General features: G+C 44.1%; 1 protein-coding gene across 1 annotated transcript in view; it reads left to right on the forward strand.

The window, feature by feature from the left end:
- The window catches only part of T265_09842 (hypothetical protein), a gene marked incomplete at both ends in the record, with an annotated part of 63801 nt that extends 48150 nt beyond the window's left edge, over positions 1-15651 (forward strand). Inside the window, 5 exons of the mRNA XM_009176035.1 lie at positions 1094-1393; positions 2527-2595; positions 5754-6112; positions 12423-12545; positions 15228-15651. Of these exons, the coding sequence (XP_009174299.1) occupies positions 1094-1393; positions 2527-2595; positions 5754-6112; positions 12423-12545; positions 15228-15356 (980 nt within the window). The remainder of the gene's footprint in view (positions 1-1093; positions 1394-2526; positions 2596-5753; positions 6113-12422; positions 12546-15227) is intronic.
- Between the last annotated feature and the right edge of the window lie 7904 nt (positions 15652-23555).

A 23555-nucleotide genomic window follows, 5' to 3' on the forward strand; every position in this document is an offset into this window, starting at 1 on the left:
TATATATATATATATATATATATCAATTCGTTTCAGTGCGGCAAAAATCTTCCAAATGATTTGTGGAGAAATGAAGCGTTGTTCGATAAAGTTTGCCCTCTACTTAGAATGCATGTTTCGACCATAGTCAACAAAATTTTAGAACCGACGCTTCAAACAGTGAACGAGCTGAGTATACTTTTGCACACCTCATCTGCTATACTCCCACAATCTGTGAATTTTTTTCGGATGCATTAGTTTTCTTTTATAGCTTAGAGTGAAGAGGATCACATCACAAATTCGAACTGTCCCGTTTTTTCCGGATGAGGTATTGCGTATAAACAGCATTACTAATGAAATTCAATAAGACCTGATATTGTGTGCCCAGTATTAGTAAGGCCGGCGGTGAGATAGACCAAGTGGTTAGAGCGCGAATTTACTGACCGGTAGGTCCGTGTTTCGAGCCCGACCTGTGCCACTCGACTTCCCCTGTCTAGGCTTGGGCGACCTGGCAGTATCCCAGCCCTCGTGCCTCCTTCGTGTGGCATGGCAGCTAGGCCCTGAAAGCGTGCTACAGCTGGACGATTTTTTTATATTAGTAAGACCAATTGCGCTTTTCATATTGGAAGCGACTACCTGACCTCATGTGAAACACTGAGAGAGAGTCTACTCCCTTACGTCATGCATCCTAAATCACTCATCCTGAACATGGTAGGATCTGGCCGGGCTATAGAGGTCTTGCTTGCTGACAAACTGGAGGATCTGTTGTACAAGAGAGTATATTGCAGCGTGCGTTGAAATCATTCGTGCTATTCAAATCCTTTTCAACGACATTCGATATTTTTCACGGGAGTTGAGTCTTCTTATTTCCAAATCTATGGTGTACTTAACTCCATTACATGAATTACACTTTGTTGGTTCACTAACTTCTTTTTGCATGTTTGTTTGACCCTCATAATTCGGCGTTGACACTGTTTTCTGTGCTACTCTTCACATATTTGCCTAGATTCTTGCGACATTCGACACGCCTTGGCTGTTGTGAAGGAACTCGTTTGCTTGACAGACCAATATATACTCCAGCTTCCGAATCACAAAACGGACTTAGTACACTTAGCGGATCATGTTTATTTGGTTGCTTCCTTTGTGCTGCGCCTTCTTCGTGTTTTGGGCGTTGCCGATTTGACATTAGCATCGGACGGTACTCCCGTTCCTGCCGACGCCACCGTTGCCGGAGGGAAAATTTCTTCCAAGCTACGACCAATTCAGTTGGATTTTGATTTAAAGTCAGATCCTTCGAATCTGCTTCAGCGTAGCTGGCTTTCGCTCGATGCGCTAACCGTGGAGCGTGTGGTCGCCGCACTTCAAACCACATTGACTGCCACCCAGACGCTTGCCAGCGCACTGATGACAGAAGGTTTGTGATGATACTACCTGAACTTTACCCAAAAAATTATTCGGTGCCACAAGATTCAATGGTTCTCCTCTTTCCTTGCAATCCTCTACGTACTCACTCTGGAACTGAAGAGGAAATATGATGTGTCACTTAAGCCCTTGCATCTACCGAACAGTCTGCTACACTCAGAGAATAGCCTGAATCGACTTTGAGCCATCTTTGTTGGCCTTATTTCATCATCGCGAAACATATGTAACTAAAGTTCTTATCAGGTTTCATCATCAACTTCCCAGATTGATTTACCTTTACGTGCGTATCTGCACGCAGCGAGTGTGTCGCCATCATCATCGGGAACAGTAACATCAGTGTTGACAGAGATGTTTCACTGCTTTACAATCACATGAGCCACTAAGTTCTATCTGAATTCTCAAAGATAAAAAAAGAAAAGGGTGGACGAGGAGGTGGGTTGGTGCTAGTCTACCTTAAACATTCTGAGGTACCTACAACTCCAAACGCTCAATCAGACAATCGAGAAGGACAGCGACCGCACGAACTCCACTGACATCCACTAGCCACCACTTCTTGCAATATCCCCAGCCAAGCACATGAAGGTTCATGGGACCCCATAATGGGAGTTGTACCGCGACAACGCCCAAGCTCTTGGTAATCGCTTTCATGCCCTTCTGCCAAGCCACTTGTTCATATTGTTACAAATTCCCTAGCACTGTTTTGTCCCATGGCCGCATTCGACTTTTCCGCGCTACAAAAATAACCACACTAAGGATTCAAGAAATGCCTGGATTAGATAATGGGGACATTGAACCTTTTGTGGCGAAATTCCTGACGTTTCTTTGTAACACCGCCGAACTACAGCCTAGAGAATCTGCGGTCTATAGGTTACTTGGTTTGTCTAATCCATTCGTTAATTGCACCATCCTTACAATCGAATTGTTGACACCTAATTACTGTGTAATTACGAAGCAGTTACACTTGCGTTGATTGTAGTGCATGTATACCAGCTGTCCCGAACTTGTCGGTTCTATTGATCTGCGCATGCATTTAAGCTACCTCAATAGGCTTAAATCTGCAGGTTGTAATGTATAAAATCCGCCAATTCAACACTTGTTTCTTTGTTTTAGGAGACATATTTACAGATATTGTAGATGATGTAACTGCTAATGTCCACAAAGAGTTCGGCCTCCACCTTTTCAACCTACCGACAGGTGAGTTCATTACTTCAGTTATTACTTCAATCCAATGCACTGCACTCAGTTTAATTCGCACTTTATGCATAGTAATAACAAAAGGAATTATTGCCAATTCCACTACGTGGATATGATAGGATTGATCGACTGACTTTCAGCCCCGAAGTTCACAAATGTAACGTGAACACTGCGTGAGTGTGCATGGGTTTTGCGAGCTTGGAAGCTCGCGTAGCGCGACTTAATAGGTTGGGTCTTTTGGCATTGTAGTGTTAGGGATAGTTATTCACTTCGATTCGTCTAAACGGTGCACGTTTTAACGTTACCAAGTTCGCTGTCGGGACCATCAGTTCGCGTACACAAATTAGAGGTTTATATTTTAAGCGGGAAGATTTGAATGCTAGTAGTTAATACTATCTTCAAGTCGAAGTTTATTCCTTGATCTCTATTACCTGGTGATAATTTCTGGACTACCGCTGCATTACACACACGAAGTTATGTGTCCTTCCCTGGGACGGAACAATACCAGTTGTTGAAGTGCTTTGTCCCGCTATCCCAACCGCCGCTAAATAACCTCTTGGTTTGATTGCTACAGCCCATCTACACTTAAAAGATGGCTGTTCAATCGTCATAGATGTGCCTTCTCCAAAGTTGTTCCGCGTGTACATGAATTTCACATTCAGCATTTGTCCAAAATGCGAGCCCAACCTATATCCAACTGTATATTTTCTTGGACTGTTCCACGGATCGCCCTCAAATTCTTTGACCTCGGCTAATGTGCACCATAAAACTGGATGAGGACCAACCCGGTGGCTACGTCATTTCGGCTATAGGCTCAGTGTCTTCGTGAATGCACACGCCCGGTAAAAATACCTGGAAATTGAATCAAAGGATATACTACAGAATCATAATGCATGAGTTTCTGTTCCGCTACTTGAACAGGCGAAGCCCGTACTATAGCGTGATACACAGGTCCCTTGATATATATATATATATATATATATATATATGCTCTCCCGTCAGTGGTTTTCTGGCGTTACGTAGATGACACGTTCGTTGTAATAAAGTGGAATATGGTTAACGGTTTCTTTCAGTATCTTAACACTTTCGATCTTCAAACTAAGTTTAGCATGGAACTAGAGTCCACACCGGGTACACTATTCTTCACTGACTGCATAACACAAAAGAATGGTGGAAAATTAACGACCACTATTTACCGGAAACCAACAGAGAGTAGTGCGGCCTTAAACTATTTCTCGGCACACCCAAAAGCAGTATATTCTAGTATAGTTTTAACAATTTTTAGTAGAGTACAAGCACAGAGGAGATCGACAGAAAAGCAGCACAACTCGAGTTAAAAGGAGATTTCAAGGTGGTGAGTACCCAGTAGGTTTGATCAACCGGCAACTAGGACAACTAGGACAACTAGGTCCCAACGGTCGGGCCCAACAAACATTAGATCAGAACAGCAATCAGTAGAGTAGTATTCCAGAAGGAAAAGACTTCACGCTCGTTGTTGGTGCAGTTGATGGATCGCCTCCCAGTTGATTGGACTAAGGACTGTGTATGCAAAATAAAATGAACGACTGTACGAAGGTCTACATAGGTCGGACAGTTGGAGAATAGCAAACCAGAATCGGTGAGCATAAGCGATCTATTAACAGACCATCGAGAAACGTAGATGAATATCAGGAGATAGTCAAAGATTCGACAGTGATAGGGCATGTACTAGACACTAGGCACAGGATAGATTTGGATAATGTGGTCATTCTGAGACGGGGACTAAAATTACACCAAATCGACTGGTGGTTGAGGCGGTGGAAATCGCTAAGCATCCCAGCGTGAATAGAATAGAGGGCATAAAACTGGTAAGCGTGTGGAGAGCGGTTTTAGGTTAACCAAGATGACACGAGGTGGTGTGCAGTTATCATCAAGATAATCTGGGTCTAAAAGTACAGGCAGAGTAAGATCCACGTAACCAGCAGCGGGTATCCAGTTAAGCAAACATCCTTCCGCCCGGTGACTCAGGACGATACCAACCAGTGCATACCCTGCCGCAGCAGCCTCTGAATCGCCAGAAGTACGCAGTCTGGAGCCAGTATAGCCGAAGCCTTTGGCTCAAATGCCTGATCACAAGGTACCGGTGCTTGGCTGGTGATGCAAGGGCATTTCAACTTTTTCAGAACAAATCGGCGCACATGTTCCGACCCCAATTCTTGAGGACCGGGAGACTGTTTGTCCGACCTTTAACCACTGACCAATCTGGTATTAAGGACTCTGAGTTTGTTGCACAGACATCCCTCCGGTGTAGGTCAGAAATTTAATCAAGGCACTGCATTAGTTCGCTTCCTGGTTTCTTATCAGTTGGCTTGCAAGCGCTTCGTCGTCATGTGAGGAGCGTTCACACTGATGCCTCCTCGTTCAATGATGAAACGTTTTTAAGCCGATGGCCAAATTCAGCGAGCAGATCAACACACGCAAGCTGCCAAAATCCAGATACGTTGCCATCGACTCACTTCCGATGAGTGCCTCTGTTTTGGTTTGTTTGTGGACCATTCAGTTTTTTATATTTCATGTTTCTCAGTCAGTTTGCGTAACGGGCAAATGACTCATCTGTGGTCACACAGGATCTTGCCTGTAATCACGCATTATCCGGAGCTCGAGATAGCTCTGTGGATAAGGTACGAACTTACTAACCGGAATTCCCTGGTTTGAACCTAACTCCAGCATTTTGGCTGCTCCTGTCCAGGCTTGGCCAACCTGGCAATATCTCAGCCCTCATGCTTCCTTCAGGTTGCATGGCAGCTAGGCACTTAAGGGGTGTTACAGCTGAACCATCTTTTCATACAGGATCTGACTGTATTTACGAGCACTAAGTATAGTGACGCATGATTTCGTTAAATTTATGCATTATTCTCGTACTTCAGCCAGACCAAAAATAAAAAACTCGACCACATCTTGTTGAAGCCTTTTGAAAATGAATTTTGGTTGGCCAAGTTTATGATGGATCGATGGCTTTCATGCCAAAGGGAGAGGAGAGCTATTTTTGTAATCGGGATGTTGTTTTCCTGTGGGAATATTACGGGTGTTGATTCACCTACTTAATGTTTTATAGCTTTCATGCTTAGTCTTGAAATTGTTTTCCTTACACACTATTGAGATATAATTATACATTCTAGACTGTCTAACCCTCGCGGTCAAAGCCAAATCCAAGCGGACCTTGTCGCAATTGTTGGACACTCCCTTCGGTCTTGAAACGGAAATCTGGCCAATTGTATTCAGTCTTCTGTTGCAACTGGTCTTGCTTCGTCAGTCTGCGCGGGCTAGGCTTCTCACCACGGGTGCAGCAGACAAAGCACAGAAGCAACGAATTCTGTCCGCTTGTGATCGTATGCGGGACAAGGATCTTGTTATCGCTGGTGTGCGACTGCAAGATCGAACGTCTGCAGCCGATCTTGTAAGTGGTATTCAGTTGCCACCATGTCTCGGCTTGGTTGATGCGAGTATCTTAGCGGAAGAGGTTCGTGACAAGCCGAAGGTAAGCAATCTCTTTATCTTATTCACTGTCTGCTGAGCTAGAGCTTCTTGTTAACAATATGATTATGTATATGATGATTATATGATTATATATATATATATGATTATATTGTCGCACAAAACTATTCTTTCTGATCCGTAGATACCTCTCAGTCACCTAAGAATTATTTCTATCGGTGACATTCTGAATATGTGAACATACTGAACCTGTCCATGACAGTGTTTCGCACACTCGGCATCCAGTAGCTTGTGGTGTCCTCATCCCTGAGCCACCTTTCCCCGCGCAGCGTTATCACCCTCAGTTAAAATCTTTGCACAGGTTTTAGTGTTTCAATTTGTAATCGTTCCGTTCATGGATGAAGTGTGAGGCAGGATTGGATGGTTCCACATTGAAATCAGTATTTGGTATTTTCAAAGACGAATCCAGTGGTAATGAACGAAGGACCAAGAACACAGTGATGATGGTCATTTAAGGGGCAGGTTGACAACTATGTACACAATAGTTCGGGTGGTCTTTGCTGAGGATTAATGAGAACAGAAGAATGGTTAGCTAATGGTTGAAAATGAGAGAACAGGTACTACGACCCTACGGGTTGTGTGGCACCACCATATTGGTGATACCCCAACCATAGATATCATGGATGAAGGCAAGCCAACTCACCAAGCAGCATATTTGCTGCCAGAAACCATTCCCGGTACTTCAGCGTTCCACGGTGCATGTACAGTGCTTCGACAACAGTGCTACTTAGACAGAAGCATTTTTTTCTACAACCCCCTGTTTCCATGCTTCGCAATCGCAAAACGACGGTGGACGCACTGCTACGTTGCAGACCCTGACTTCCGCCGGCAGGTTAATGTCACGTCCACCAAAAAGTTTCCTAATTCACAGAAAACCCCGAAGGACTTTAGCGCTCCTAGAATCAACATCACTGTCATCCCATATTACACGGCAATCTAGACAAGTAAGTTTATCTCTATTGCTTCTAATACCATGACCGGCTCTGGCGGTATATCCACGCAGTCTTGTAATGGTACTTTGTACTGCGAAGACGGTAACGCACGCAGAACTGCCCGGCATCGTCGTTTAGAATGAGTTTATTTTTCATCTGAATATCGTACACATATTATAGACCTTTAATGTTCTTCTTGGGACCATTAATTTGCCTTCGAAGTTGAAATGGAAATGTGACAGAGAGCAACTCTAAGGAGTATCGGTATTCTTCGTGGACTTTCACACGCCCAAAAGTTTAGGGTATGAGGATTGGAGAAGTGCTTTGGGGGTGTTCAGGGCATCATTACAAACGTTATTTTTGGATTTAAGGAGACAATAGTCAATGGTCTTCTATGTGTATGGTGGCTTTCGAGTTTTATGATGAGGATGTAGTCAACACATTTCCGAACGGACGTAACCCTGCTTCATTTTCATTGCTCCACCTCTCACGGATGCCGGTAGGCCTGCATAGGACCATACATGTCATCAACTTAGAGGCGATGGTGACTAGATCGAAGCACCAATGGTTTTGACGTCCAGATTAGACAGCAATTTTAAAGACGAGAACGACGGTGTTTCCCTAGCCTTCTTAATGTTCTGCATGAAATTCATCCGTCACGAAAAGACTGAACCTTAACGTTGTGTGATGGTTTGTGTGCCTCCGTGATCCATTGAGACATACTAGGTAGTGTCCGTGCGACACACAGAATCATATCAGGTTGGTCACTGATCAGGCTGGTTAGAGGTCTGACCAACAGAGTTTCCTGACCTTCCAGGTTGGGTGTTAGAACATGTGGTAATGCACTTGCATTTCCAGCCAAACGCCACTGCTTTGCGGTCAGGTTTTTGAGCCAAAGACTTTGGTTGAGGACCCTAAGCGTTCTACTGTCTGGGTGTGCGTGCCTGGTAGTATTCGGGCCCATATACAACCGTGAGACTTACAACTAACAATATTCTCATGCCACATCTGCCGTTGCTTGGTTTCACCAACCAGGCGCCTTACTTGCTGCATACAGCAGGGCGGGTAAACAAAAACAGACAAATTCTGACGCCTCCTCTTACCACACTTTCAGTAACAGCCCTAAACTATTCAAAAGCTGTTTTCAAACCCCGAAACCTTGTCCATTTAGCCGTCTTTAATGTTCGCACACTTAAGCACGTTGGACAGCTGTCGGGACGCGTCCAGACATGAAAAAAGTACGTGAGCAGAGAACGACGCGTCACTAAGTACCGATTTCCGGAACAGTGGAAATCACCTGGCAACGTGGCGCCCACCAAAGAACCAACTCAGAATCCATCTCCCCGGCCTTCCAAACCCACCAGCCTTATGTCATTTTTCAAGCTCCTGATTATCCGGTGTTTGAGGGATTTGCGTGCGCCACCATAAACGGTAGTTGTTGGTACGACGTATCTGGTAGCGATAAGATCTGTTGATCTCGTCGATATCCAGTGTTCACTGAGTCGAGTCAGATGACATGGACAAACAGTTCTGAAGGCCAAGAACTTTGCTTCTTTATATCGCCTTCATTTAACCTCCAAGCAATCTTCGTCGTCCACATGACTGTGCGTTTCCAGTGGCATTCTAGCCAGATCAGCTCGGCACACTTCAGCTACTGAAACTGATCGGAGTTGCTGAGCGGAGCTGGTCTCCTTTGGCGTACTGCTGGCGGAAAGCGAAGTGCAAAACATGCCCGCTCGAGTGCATGATCAGAGTCAAGTGGTGTGCCCCAGAAGCAACGACCAACGTTATCCATCGGTAACTGATAGCTTGTGCTCAGTGGTCTCCAAATAAATCGATGTGAGGGACTGCTCTAGAAGTTTATACTGGCCAGGAACAAACAATGATCTGCACGCAACTGAAGAAGCCACTCCACATTTTCCGTACGCTCAGAATGGACTCCAAATCTACCATCTAACTGTGCTTCTTCATGACGTGGAAGTGGAATGTGGGACACATACGCTGGTGAAAGGAACGCCAAGGCAGGTACACTAAGCGCTGATCAGGCGTTCTACAAGGTGTTTGTCTTGGATTGTACGGCAGTGAAGCATTGGTGTTGAGCACTGATGTCATGCTGTCGTTGATGATGATGATGTCTTGGATTGAACACGAGACGCGCGGACAACGGAGATCGTCTGCTTCAGATGTGTGTCGATCACAGAGTGTTCCTTTGCAGTACCAACTCGCGGGACAGCGGAAATTACCTGGCAACGTGGTGCGCACCAACGAACCACTCCAGTATCCAAATAGACCAGCACATCGCCGTCAGTCATCGGTGGCAGGGGTCGATCACTGCCTGTCACTCCTTCTGGAACACCAGCGTAGAGTCCGACCACGTGCTTGTGTGTGTGCGTGTGCTGCTGCTTGTCATTGTGCTTTTCAGGTCTACCCAAAACGCGCACACCTCGCCTAGCCATTGCGAAGCTAGTGTACCCAGAAATCAAACGAAACTATCAGAACCGGTTCCTCAAACACCTGCCGAACGGTCTGACGTCGGATATAAACGGCCACTCGGAAAAGATAATCAAAGCGCTACTCAGAGCCGGAGCTTCTGCTTGCGGTATAATCCAGCCAACCTGATAAGGCCATGTATTTGTACCAGGCCCGATGACAACCACAACTCAACCCGACGCATCATCCGATACCAGATGAAACTGAGTGTCCATGTGGACTGAGAATCCCGAAAGGCCAAGGAAATGAAAGATATAAAACAATGCTGGAAACGTTCACAAGCTGTTTCACTTGATTCATTCGACTGATCGTCGGAAGCCTCTTGTCAGCGACATTATCAGGGAGCAAGATGGCTACCTGATACCCGAAATAGCAGAACGTTCGAACCGCTGGACACAGTACTTCGAACAGCAATTCAGTTGGCCACTTGTTACCTTCAATCCGGAATCCTGGCCTTCAACCTCGGAAGTGTCCGAGTGTTTTGTCTTGCTGAACGGAAGTGCAACTCCGTATTGGTTCCTTAGCTTCCTGTTCTGCCTACTATGGCATATCAAAAGGCACGGTAGCTCTTGATAGCCCTTTATTGAGACAAAGGAAAATTACTACAACTGTATTTATAAGGTAATCACATGGTGTTCTACAAGGTAGTGCCAGAATCTCCGTGAGAGGGCAAGAAGCGTCGAGTCAAAGATGCTCAACTCGGAATGGCTGGCGTTCCCACAATTCAAGGCATGTCTTCGTTTGGCCCGTGTCCTACACGTAACACATCCGTCCAAATGACGTGATGTTCGGCTATTACGGACGGCTGGCCTCCGGACACTGAGCGTTATCATGTTCCTTTTTTTCCTGGTCTTTTCAAGGATGGCGATGTGTTTCTCGGCCAGTGCCTTGCCAACGTATTTGGGTCTACCTGGGAGAAAGAGGCCGTACCGCAACACTGGAGTAAATCGATAACGTTACCCATTTTCTGGTGAACTGAGCGAACTGTAGTCTTCCAATTCTGACCCATGAAGCACCGCAGGTTATGTGCTTCGCAGAGGTTTATGAATTACACACTCAAGTAAGACAACCCAAATTCAAGCAGTTGTGTTATCAAATTTAGATTGTTTGGTATGCTAATAGAGTGTTACCAGCTTTTAGTAGATTAAGTCAAGTCAACTTATAAAGTAATAGAGTAACTAAGTTAGTTAACTAATTAACCAAGAAACTGAGACATTTGTGGATGCCATATATACTTGGATCCTTCTGATCATTTATGCTTGCATGGTTCACTGAGAACATAGAACTGTGAAAACGGTAATATCCAATTCAGTGAGTTTTGTTTTTGAGCCCAATTGCACTACGACTACAAATGAACTAACATGTCGTGGGTATGATCTTTGGTCCGTTCGCTCAGCTGAGCAATTTGGTTGCAAGCATGCGGTGCGGTACGTTGCGTCATTGCAGTTGAAGTCACCCAGAAGAGAATTTTGTTATTCCGATCCATATGTACAGTCTGACGCATATAGCCCGCCAAAATTTGCTTGCATAACATTCGATCGTAAGCTATGCCCTAATTTAAACCTGATGAAAAATTTATTTGTAGTAGCAGTATAGCTAACGTTGCGCTGTTGGACCATCAAATGTCACGTGCCTTTAATGCATACTGTCTAGTACTTCAGGTAACTGCTAACAAAGATACGTCAGCCCCTTTTGAATCCTTTTTCTGGTTGGCTTGGTGTATATAAAGCTTAGATTTCCATCTCTATCGGATACCATAGCAACGGTACAGGCTGTGAGGCACCACTTCACCGTTAACCACTCTAGTTTATTTGTAGTGCTTCACTTTCATTTCATGGATCTTAATCATGGCTGTACCATCTTTGGAAGATTTTTATGAGGCGACTGATTCCAAAATGAGGATTTCGCGGTGCACTCGGATATATGCTCACAAAGCGTCCATGGTTTGTATGTCACCTAACCGGGAACCTGAAAATGTGAAATGAAAAGACATGAGTATAAGGGGCATGTTAGTACAAAAATTGTTGGCGTACTCCACTCTTTGGTTCTCTGCTACATCGGGAATTATAATAAACTAATCGTTCTCATGTTACACTGGTCTCAGAGGCAAGATCATGGGTTATGCACTGATACACCTGGTGACGCTCTTNCCCTTGCCAACTGCCGGTTCATCATCTAGAACCCGTTGATTTTTACGGTTAGTGGAAACCCGAAGTACGTGACCAAACAATCGGACACTGTTGTGTGGAGAGGTCAGATTTTCTTGCCAAACAACACTTATATTTATGGAGCGCGTACACTTATATGCGTGTTCTTTGTGGCTTAGCCCGTAAGCCGCATGTTTTGTTTTCTCGCCTGTTTCTGAAATCCCCTCGCTGGTATCTAGGATGGCGTCAAGAAATAGTTGGTTCTAATCGTCTCGAAGTTGCGTCGTTTCTTACGACCTGCATATTCCCGTCGGTCTATCTTGATGGGCACAATCTGTTTTTTCGAAATATCCGGACATCGATTGTAATTTGTCAGAAGACCTTTGTCACACGCTCGAAAATACCTGGGTTTATGATACCTGAAACGCTATCCTTTTCTTCCTCATGGGCTAATGAAGCAAATCTTCTCTCCGGATTCCTCCAGTTGGCCTCTCTGTGTACTCTGCTTGTAGCTGATTTTACGTCTGCATTCTCTATACTTCGGTAGACTACCCCTAGATTTTCCAGCCTTCCCGTAAGAACACTCCGCTCTAATGAGCACTTCGAACTTTTCTCCCGACTGGTTTTCTTTTGGGAACCTGGTAGGTCGGTCACAAGTGACCAGCGTTAGTGGGTGAAAATTTAGATAACACTTCCTTTGTTATCTCATTCTTCTGTATTTTAGCAAGAGAATGACAAGCAAGCCAAAAAGCTTCGCTCAGAAGCAGCAGCTGGTAAAACTGGTTCACAACATCCTTCGGAATTCTTTCGAAGCCAGCTTGACAAATACTCTGCGTTCGATGACAAGGTTAGCAGTTTATTGACTTTTAGACTTTCGAGCTCTTATCTAAACAACATTCATAGACATTATCTGTCGTTATCTCCACAGACAATCGGCTAACGGAACTGTAGCAGCTATAACCCCTGTACAACATGCACATGGTTATTACGGCTAAAGTTGCTGATGATGACTTCGGAGAGGTTCGTGAAGCTGCAGATGAAACATAGAACTTTTCCTAAACTACGACTCTACTATCAGTTTCAAACATTCCTCAACTGTTTGCAGTTTTCGAAAACACCAAGAACTTCCCGTACTCAGTAGTTTGGTTTCATGCACCTCGAAAGTGAGCATAATGGACAAGTTCTTATTTGAGAATACCGGCACCGCATTCGGTGCGAATGAAGCCAAAAAAGCTTGAACCTTGTTTGTGGGTATTCAGTTTTTTCCGTTACGATGGAGTCGCATAACGCCAATATACCGAGGTTCGTTACTCGATTTGGTGGCCGAAACATCGAGCAACAAACTTCGGTATACTTCGCAGTGTTGATTAGTCCCGAGGAAGTTATTGAAGGACCGGATATAAACTTATTCGTGCTCAGCGCTTCAACTGTCTGAATACAGCGCAAAGGAATGATATGAATGGCAGCACAATGGAATTGTGGCACGGTAGTTGGCAACAAAATATACACAATCAGATGACATGTGAGACTGTTTGGGTGTATCTTCTAACTGAGGCTGTTTAATGGTTTAGACAGCTAGTTTTCGTGCACTAAATCCAGGTTTGTTGGTAGTGTTGGGAGATTTGGGATTTTTGTGGGATTTCGTCCTGTAAGTGAAGCCAATCTATGCTGAAAAGCCGAGAAGCACTGTACAGCTGTTTCATCCTTACTGGGAATCATCAGCAGTGCGCATCTCACGAAACTCCGAAGAGTCTCGAACCCGCGACCTCCCGGCTAGTAGTTTGAACACCTAACCGTTCGGCCCGACTTCTCAGATAGAAGTTCCACTCATCCGGTGAAGTTTATTCTTCCACTGAGCTACTTATATATTGTTGGTAATTGCTCGAGGAGCCAGTCAACACGTGTGACCGCGTGATGTAGATCCCGTGAATGAAGGATAAGCGGCGCTATATCCTGTGCGAGTTAATCACAGTGCTGATCAGCCACTCGTGGCCGAACGGTTAAGTGTTCAAACTACTAGCCGGGAGGTCGCGGGTTTGAGACTCTTCGGAGTTTCGTGAGATGCGCACTGCTGATGATTCCCAGTAAGGATGAAACAGCTGTACAGTGCTTCTCGACTTTTCAGCATAGATTGGCTTCATTTACAGGACGAAATCCCACAAAAATTCAGGTTTATAGAACTGGATGGCAGCAACCCAGATTGTTGAAAATATCCGACTAATCTAGAGTAGTGACCTGAGACAGCGAATTGGTCGGAACGCTTGATTGATGCTCGCTCACCCATTAGTCAGGCTGGACTAAGTGAGTTAAGGTGGTGGTGCTCAGCCGTTTAAGAGACGGCCGGCACTTTTCGCCAACGTAGACCGATAGATGTCTATTTGTCCTCTCAACATAACTTACCCCAAACACAAGAGGAAGCACTTGATATCGACAAACTCGAAGTAAAGCTGATGCATATCTCTGCTGGCTTTGGTTAAACAGTGACTAATTATTTTTGCAACAGTGCCTTCGAAAGACAAACTTAGGCAGAGTATTCTTTCACGGTACGCGCTTTTGATCTGCGTTCCCCTAGGTGGTGAGGGTAACATTTCAAGATGAACAGGTCAGTGAGGAAGGATACTCTTCGATGCTGTGCTGAATGATATCTTCAGCGCACATCCTCCTTGCTCTATCTACTAGGCAACGTGCAAAGTTCCTTTTTTGTTTGAATGTAGCAAATGTTGGGAAATTGTGTACTTCCGCATCACCTTACAGAATGTTCTTTGCACTGACCGTTTCGTATACCAGTTACCAGAACGCACAATACAAACAAGGGCTGATTATATGTTCTTTCCATTATCAACATGAGTTACGAGCTACACGGCGCTGAAACTGTCGAGGATGTCATCCCGTTTCTGACCTCGTTCCATTATGCAGAAACTATTTACTTATCCGCGGTCGACGACAAGCTTGTGGACAAATTCCCACAGCTCCGTTTTTTTCAACTTGCTTGTGAACACATCTGCGATTAATGGATCCAGTGGCATGTCCGTAACTGCACCATCTTTCGTGGCATAATTCACCGTTGAATAGAAACAGTACCTTCGGTATGGACATCAGAAATAGCTTCCGTAGATCTTCAGTGGAAATCTCTATGTGTGTGCGGCTGTCGTATACATGTTCTTCTAATCAAACTAGATGGGTTCGTATTATTAGTCTTTTTCGCTTGTGAACGCTTGATTCGCGTGTAGATTATTCCTAATAAAACAGTCCTGCTTCAGCCGAGCCAAAGTTGATACCTAATAACGTGTCTAATTCGGATCCTTTGCTCAGGAATCCAAGGTTTTTTGAAAATAAAACTGCGTACTTACTGTGAGCAATCGGTAATTGGTTCTTGGGTTGATAATCAAATCCGATATGACCGTCAATGACTTGGAGTAGTTGATTTGTCCTGTTGGACCCATGGTGGGTTTAACCCAAGGCTTACGCCATCCGATTCACCCATTTGTCATGCATTGTTACGTCACATTGATTTTGTACTCTTTTTCAGGGTATACCAACCCATGATTTGAATGGGAATGAACTTTCCAAATCTCAGCTGAAGAAACTGAAAAAGGTCTATGATGCACAAGTGAAACGACATGAGGCATTCATGAAATCGAAGTCTGTGACTGAGTGATAAGCTGTTTAGATCAGATCAGTGAATTATATTTGGTCCACGTCTCTGCCTTCATCTTCATCTCCGTTTCCCCCCGTCTACTTCCATATGTTTGGGCCTCAAGTTATATGACCTTCAGCTGAAAATATTACTGTTTCGTGGTTTCTTCATTCCCGTGGCTTGTGTTCCCAAGGTGGTATCTCTATCGCCTATGTGTTTGATGTGTATTACACAATTTACATTTTAAATTCGCTTACCTTGGAGAACTTCAATTTATGCGTGTCACTGTTTGCAATACAGAGCTTACTGGTCCGTATCTTCTTCCATACCTACTAATTGAAAATAATTATATGGCAGGCTTTGTGAAAAGGGTAATCGGATCTCTGTTGTAACTAGGCCAACCATAACTAGGGTGCACTCATAATCGAGTCTTAATCAGCGTACGGCCAATTCACTAATTTAACCTTGTCAGTGCATGGACAGGATTCTAATCGTTATGGAGTTCGCAGGTTCTTTAGATGGTACGATTTCAGCTTGAACATGTATGAAGCCGTGTTCATGGAATTGCATGCTGTCCTCCTGGTAAAGCCATCTTAAATAATCATAAACCAATATCCCAGCAGTCCCATGTAATTTCTTAGTAAGAAGCTTGAGATTTCCCGACTACAGAATGTGTAAAAGAGCAATCCGTTACGTGTCCTATCCTGTTTCATGCTCATCACGTGACTGTAGTGGGCTCAGTAAGGTAAAGTTTTGATACTAGTGAAAGGAAGGCCTTCGCCGCGGAGTTATTCATTGGAAAACACCAACTGAACAGCTACAGACTATTGGACAGGGAAGCAAAACTCTCTTATGCATCTTGTTTATAAAAACTGTTTATCCGTCTTTTCCTCGAACAGGTCTTCCTGAACTTTCCTGGTTACTCATTGACTAACACTCAAACGTAAGCGAATGCTTCAAAGCAAGTCTACAAATTTTGTAATAAATCTCACTTTTCGATAGAGGAGAAGCGGACTTATGAGAAACTCACATACTGTTCGCATGCTTCATCAGTAGTATCCACCGTTATACTAGTATTACGCTGGGATTAGATCGTCACCGATGGTGCCTATGTGTTTGGGTTTGCGCAACTCAGTGATAGTATGTGTTGCGCATCCTATCTTGTCTGGTGCTCACCACTTGAATGTAGCGAGCTCAATAAGGTAAAGTTTGGATGCTAGTATTTACCTAATTATCCTGTACGCAAATTTGTAGGCGAAACCTGCGTCCATGGGCTAATGAGATGTACATGTACGCGCGGAGCTGAATGTGATGCAACTTATGTCACTTATGGCTGTTGGTCTGTTCGCCGAGCTTGACAGTTGGATTGCAAACGTTTCATCATCAATCGAGGTGACATCGTCATTGCAGTGGCAAGATTGTTCGGCATTTCAGCCTTCTGATTCGAGTCCAGGGTGCATGCATAAACACCAAGTAAGAGCTGGTAGCTGCTTGGGGCATTAGTCCGTACAACAGCGTTGATGGTCGGTTTACCTCTGTCGAATCGTTCGCTTGTGTTTCCAGAGTGATATTTACCCGCGTAATCCAGCTCCGATACAATCTGCTTAGGACGAAAGTTAGAAGTACCCAGTAGCCAGACGATCTGTAGAATGTGAAGAAGCAGAAGTATGGTGCTGATTAATGTTTCCTTGCCATAATCTCAGCAATCGGTTGTGATGTCGATGTGTCCACCAACCGATGGTCATTTCTTATCGAGAGATCTGCCTCCCTCAGTCCACCAACGTTTTTATTGAACTGGGACTTCCTAAGGTCACAGTTAGTGACCTGTGCTTGCTTGCCATTTTGGGCCTTCTGCGCATTTACACCACCTTATGCGTGGTACATAGTGTTGGGTGTTCATTCTCGCCATTGGATTTTATACCTGACCTGGTAAGACGAACAGTTTGTGGCCGACGTGCGAGTCTCGACTGTGCTAGCGCTTACCACGCTTTGAAACGCATTTAGCATTCGAGAAATACACTCATCTGCAAATCAATTTGGTTTTCACGGGAGACTCAATTGAATCTCTCGTTTATGATGTTCTCCAGCTGAATGTGCTGCACACAGGCCGCCTCATGATTCAGTTGGCACGATATTCGAGAGTTTTAAGCAACCTTGTGAGTAGTTTCCTTTATGAAAGCATTCAGCATTGTTTGTCATACCAAACATTCTTACATACGTTTTATTTCCCCTTGCTTGGCTGGAACTTTGGTGGTGCGACTTCGAATGGGGAGCTCACCTCGTTTTATCTAGCGTTTGCATTTACGTTTTATGTTTGTGACCATGCTCCTCAAAAACGACAATAAAGTTGTGCAGATGTTGACTAGAAACCGAAGCAAACTTACCCTAGAGAGCCTGAAAGTCTCTTGGCAATCGCTCAACGGTTGGTTGAAATAAAATCAGTCTAAATGGTTTAAAATGGACAGAGTCCGATGGTGCTCACAAGACGCCTGTTGTACACGGTAGCGTTAGGATTCAGAATTCCATGCTTTGATCCTTGTACCACCAATTTATGTATCAGGTCTTGAGGTTACAGTTTCGGACTGGAGTATGCACGGCAGCTGACCCTAACTACTAAAACAGGAGGACACTCAAACCAAGTCGGATATACGCTCCTTTATAATCCCCACTATATTTTTCCACATTATTTTGCATTTGATTCCCTTTTCAACGTGCGTGGGTGGTTAAAGACCATTGAAATGCAACACGTCAAATTGCCACGTATTGTACAGACAACGCCAATTGACTTAAGTTTCTATGCTAGACGAACGGCAGCTACTGCTCAGATCATATTTACATACGCTAGAGCATACAAATATCTAGACAAATACCAAGTGAAATGCGGCGTCAGACCCATGAGGCAGCTCGGGTTCATAATCCGGGTCAAGGTTAATGTAAATAACTTGGCAACCAGACCAGGCAGAAGTAATGGTAACTGATAGATTAGCGTTGGAGTTGTTTGTGTGAACTCGCAGTTCGACCACTGGGGCTGAATTGTACGTACAAACCAGTTTGACTCCACAAGCTAGAGCCATGCAAACTGATTTCAATGGACGGCTGCAAAGGTTGTCATATAGAGCTTTGAACTTGGTTTGAGTACATGTCAAGCAGTCGTTTTCCACAAACAGCACTGACTTGGTCTTGTTCAAATCAGCTGGTCAACCGTCACCACCTATACAGCAGATTCTTGGAGAAACATCTCGACATTGTGACGAAGGAACAACTGAAGGCACAGAGAATTCTGTGCTCGCAACGAGGGCATCAAGAGTGACCTAATTCATGGAATGGATTACCTGGGTTAGATGGTTACACCAAATGGCAACTAAATTCACCAAACCGGAAAATGATCAGTCGCACAAAACAGAACAATAGGTTACGTCCCGCATATGATGTTTGAAAGCAGTGGAAATGGCTTAATCGTACTTAGTCTATGCGACCCGCGAATCGTGGACAACCTGGCCTCCTTTGGAGACCAAGTTGGAAATGCGTAACTCAACAACCACAGTACGGCCAAGTGGCTGGTTGAAGTTATGCAGCCAGTTCTTCAGTGCCTATATTAGCAGAGCACTTGGTATATTTTTGGATTTTCAGACGTACATTGTGAACAGCTATGCGTCCTTTCGACGTTGCCTCTGCTCACCCCCGCGTTCTTTGCCAAAGCAACTAGTTTTTGACTTCATTTAAAGATACCATAGTAAGGTGCAATTTATGTCTGTTCAGTGTCATTTCTGATGGCGTTGCCATAGGCTGAAATCACCACTAGCTGACTCCGCTGAGCGAACACAAAACCTGCTCCATGAAATGTCCTATCGAATTTGTCACTATTGCCGATATGTTGATAATTTAGTTGCTGTCAGTAAAGGTTAAAACGAAGTCCGTCAAGTTCCAAACCATTTGAACCCAGCCTATCCATCTACCAAGTTTCCTGTAAATGAAGAGCCATGTGGTATTTAAATTTCTGAAAATCAGAGTAATCAGACGTGGCAGTCAGCTCTTAAGACGCCACCTTTACGGGGAATAAACTTGGTTGGAGCAGTTCTTTAACTTCAACTGTTGTACTGCCTAAACAAGGGGAGATTATCATTCGTACGTTGTACAACATAGCGGTCGAAATTTGCCCCCATGACTCCCTACGGTATTATCTCAAACTATTGGAGAATATCCTGTGAGAAGATGACCTTCCGGGGAATCGCATCTTGCGTAACATGCGCAATTCGTCGCCAAACTTGAAGATAGTCACAGCGGAGTAGAATCCTGTATGCATCTACTTAGCATTCAAGAGTGGTTTGCTGACAGCAGGCCGAACCGAAGACTACAAACTTTGCTTACATGCTCCACACTTGCGCTACTCGACAATTGTTTTCCGTTGATGGATTTCCCCTCCATGCTCAAAATATAATCTTACATATCTGTAGGGTGCTGGACGTACGACAAGGCAACTCAGTTGGATAATAAAGGGACATGCACAGTTCACTCTAATAGGTAGTAGCAAAACATCAATAGACACCCGGTCAGTACTTGGTCAACACATCACAGTGCAGACTCCATTGAACCCGAGGTTATACAATCTCGAATTATCTCTGGATTAAAGTGATTGCTGCCAGATTATGTAAGCATATCATGCATCAGCGAAAGCGATTTTTACATATTTCAGCTCCCGTGGTCGAACCTATCCACATATTCACGTACAATCACAAGACCACCATCGATTGCGCATTGTTTGCATCCAAAAGTCTTATGACAGTGTCCCAGCTATTTAGTCCCCGTACTAACCAATATCGCAGTTCCACGGGATTGGGGGCTGCATTTTACTCAGTATACATATACCAATTTGCATTGTCAATAGCTCCTGCATAGGTGCAGATTATCTATCACTAGCATCAGGGCACGCCACAGGAGGAGGTTGATTTACAACATGAAGATGAAGACATCAAGTTCTCAAATAGTAGACGGAAATTACACTGAACCATGTCGTGCATGATTTATCACTGTTTCTGTACCACCCTTGATGTTCAAATCCTGACTCCGGAAACAGGCCAGAATACACCAAGTGAGTAATGTAAACAGAAGGATGTTTGTTTCGAGTAGGTTACTTGATCAAGGGACTTAAATGTCACAGAGGAATATGCCAACCAGCTCGAAGACTGGCTACAGTAGAAGCAAGTGGAATAGAGATTGCTTCGTGTCGTTACCCTGAAGTCCTTACTGTAAACTTATGTGAGTTCGTGGTATACTGATCGAGCAGATACCGATATGTGTACGAATGGTCTGGATTATAGTAAGCGACAGTGCGTTCATTTGCTGGAGTGGAACATACACCAAATTTCGTAATTTTTCTCGTCGACGGATGTAATAGTAATTCTCTTGTTCCATATTTTTGTATTCCAGCTCAAAGTACTCAAATGTTTCGCTCCACTCAGTGAACACACTTATGTTCATGTATGTACCAAGGGGATCTGTAGGACAGTGAATGACAACTTTTGGTGGTGATTCCCCTGTTTTTTTCGTTGTTTTGTGATGCATATATATGTACGTGGAGGAAATCATTTTAGCGAACCGCACTTTTGCACCTCGACGAACATATGCCTCCAAAAAACGGAAGGCCGATTTGAGACCTCATATCTATTCTCCCTTCTGAAAGCCACGTGTCCTAATCTATCATAGAAAGTCATCCATACACCGCACTCTTCATCCAGTACATTGGAAACGCCACTGAAATGTCTGAAATTCTGACAAATATAACATAACTTTGAGCTAGCCTCCCAACAACTCACCTGAATACTTGTTTCCGTGTATGTTAAAAGCCAATAGTAGAAGAATGGATCATGGGGGCCAGGCAAGTTCATATTGTCGATATTACCCTTTATCTTGCATAATTCGAATAAGCCTAATGCTAGTAAAACTCTTCAAAATTTCTACCATGGAGAACAGCTTTAGTTCCAATCGTCGAACTAATTTTTGAGGATTAATTTAACCACCGCTCTATTTCGTCTAATTAGGTAGTTAATTTTCCATGAGACATCGTAAATGGATAATGAGACACCGAAAATTTCCCCTAATGAGGCAATTTGTTACAACAATGAAGTAGAAAACGAAAATGACTACCTAGTTATATGGAAATGCGTATTTAGTTCTGTACGTAAGGCACATTCATTGGCGCATGTTTCTAGCTGGATGAGTTGTCATCTGTAACAGGTTTTTTTTAATATACGAGTTGTTTTAATCATGGTCTACTCTGCAGTGCTCGATAGGAAAAGAGAAAAACTACGCCGAAACCATCCGGCCGATTCTAGGTTTAACTGAAGAATGTCCCAAACGACAAATTCAGCCAGAATTCGGTTAAGTCTCCCATGAAAACCAAATTGTATGAAATCGAATGAATTTCGCTTGCGAATTCGGTACAGTTTGAGTTCAAGTGGACCATAAGGCTGGCCGGATCTGGTAATTTGCGCCTGCCTGATAAGCCCGGTTTGCAGTGATCGTGGGCTGCAGAGGAGTTTCTAGCAACTATGTGAGACGTTTCCCTCACCAAGTAACCTATCTTATATCAAGTAAGTGGACAGAAGCTATAAGAATAATGTTTTCAGTTGTGCGTAATATTTTGATAGCCAGTATAGTAATTATCTAATCAGACAGCGTTTCTCATAACTGAATTACTCGAAATCATCAGTTACATTATGTTTGCGGTGCAGTCCATTGAACCAGTTTCCTATATTAAAATGGAGTTATAGACACACATGGGCTTGATAAACAATCGGTAGTTTTTAATCGGGCAATTTTTCGCTCTTGACACAAAAACTTCATCAGGCCAAGTGGGCAGGTCACCAATTTGGCCAGATTTTAAGGCAGACAGAGAACCAATCACTGAAACATCTCATCTTAGCGCACTAGATCAGTGTTAAGTGTCAATTAGTGCGTTCGTCGAAATCTTGCGGTTGATGGGTTGGGGGAGTTTCAAATTAGTTCCGATCGGGTTTGGATCCCCGAAGTTCCACTTCAAGATGTTTCAATTAATGATTCATATTGGGTACCACTGGTAGACTTCGTTGGTCTGTATGGGCTTGTGCGCGCTACGACAATGTGGTTGAAGGCAGGGGAACATGGGTTAGATTAAGTGGAATCCAGATCTAAACTACTTGTGTTGATGACTCCTCCTGATAACCGCACACCAGCACATGTCACCTCGACCCATCCAAGATCGTTCTCCACACACTTGCCAGTTCTATGTCTTCCATCCTATTTACACCGGAATGCTTGGCGATTTTCACCGCCTCGGCCATCAAACTCTGTGGTGTGGACCGTAGTCCATGCCTGAAAACCTCGACATTTTCCGAAAATATTTGGTGTCCCGTGTCCAGTGCGTATTCCGCCATTGCTGGGACTTTCAGTGACGCTCGATTCTTTAATTGCACCAGTACGGAGCGCAGTAATTCCCTTCTGGAAGGCCACTCTTATGTTGGTCGTGTCTAGAACACTCCGATATCCCTGATTTATATGGAAAGACGACAGTCCCAATCCATTCTCCAATGGGTTTCGCCACCGGTACCAACACCCTTAGCAGTTGACGCCTAATTAAACTAGCTGGATATCCACTACCCCGAAGTTTGTGCTTCACCTCAATTTGGATCGATGTTCGATCAGCCTCTTCTGTGCACAGGGCCCTTACACGCCTAAACATTGACAAGGCACTACTGGCAAAAACCGACCTCGGATGGGCAGACGAGCAGTTCGAAATCGCCCCACTGTCTGTTGGCTTTTTGTACACTGTGGTCTTTAGTTCCCCCAACTTACGTTTCATACAGTCTAAAAAGCTCAGTGTACCCGAAGTTGACTCTATCTCCACACTAACTTTGATGTGTGGATTCAGGTCATTCAGATAATGGTAAAACTCACTGGCCTTGTTTCGTTTCACCACGAAGAAAGTGTAATCTACATAACAGCAGAATATCTTAGGTGGTTACGGGAATCCGGCTAAAGCTTTCTGTGCAGAACCTTCCGTAAAAATATTTGCGTAAACCGGAGAATTTGGGGATCCTACCGCTAAACCTTGGTCTTGAGTGCAAAACACTGAGTCAAAAACGAAGTGGGTGAGGTTGAGGCATGCTTTTATACCTTTCACTATTTGATTTACCGTAAGCTGTGTCTGTTCGCCAGTAGCAGTCATTTGGCTATTTCCAAAAG

The sequence above is a fragment of the Opisthorchis viverrini genome (genome assembly GCF_000715545.1).
Source record: "Opisthorchis viverrini unplaced genomic scaffold opera_v5_309, whole genome shotgun sequence".
Classification (NCBI taxonomy): Eukaryota; Metazoa; Platyhelminthes; class Trematoda; order Opisthorchiida; family Opisthorchiidae; genus Opisthorchis; species Opisthorchis viverrini.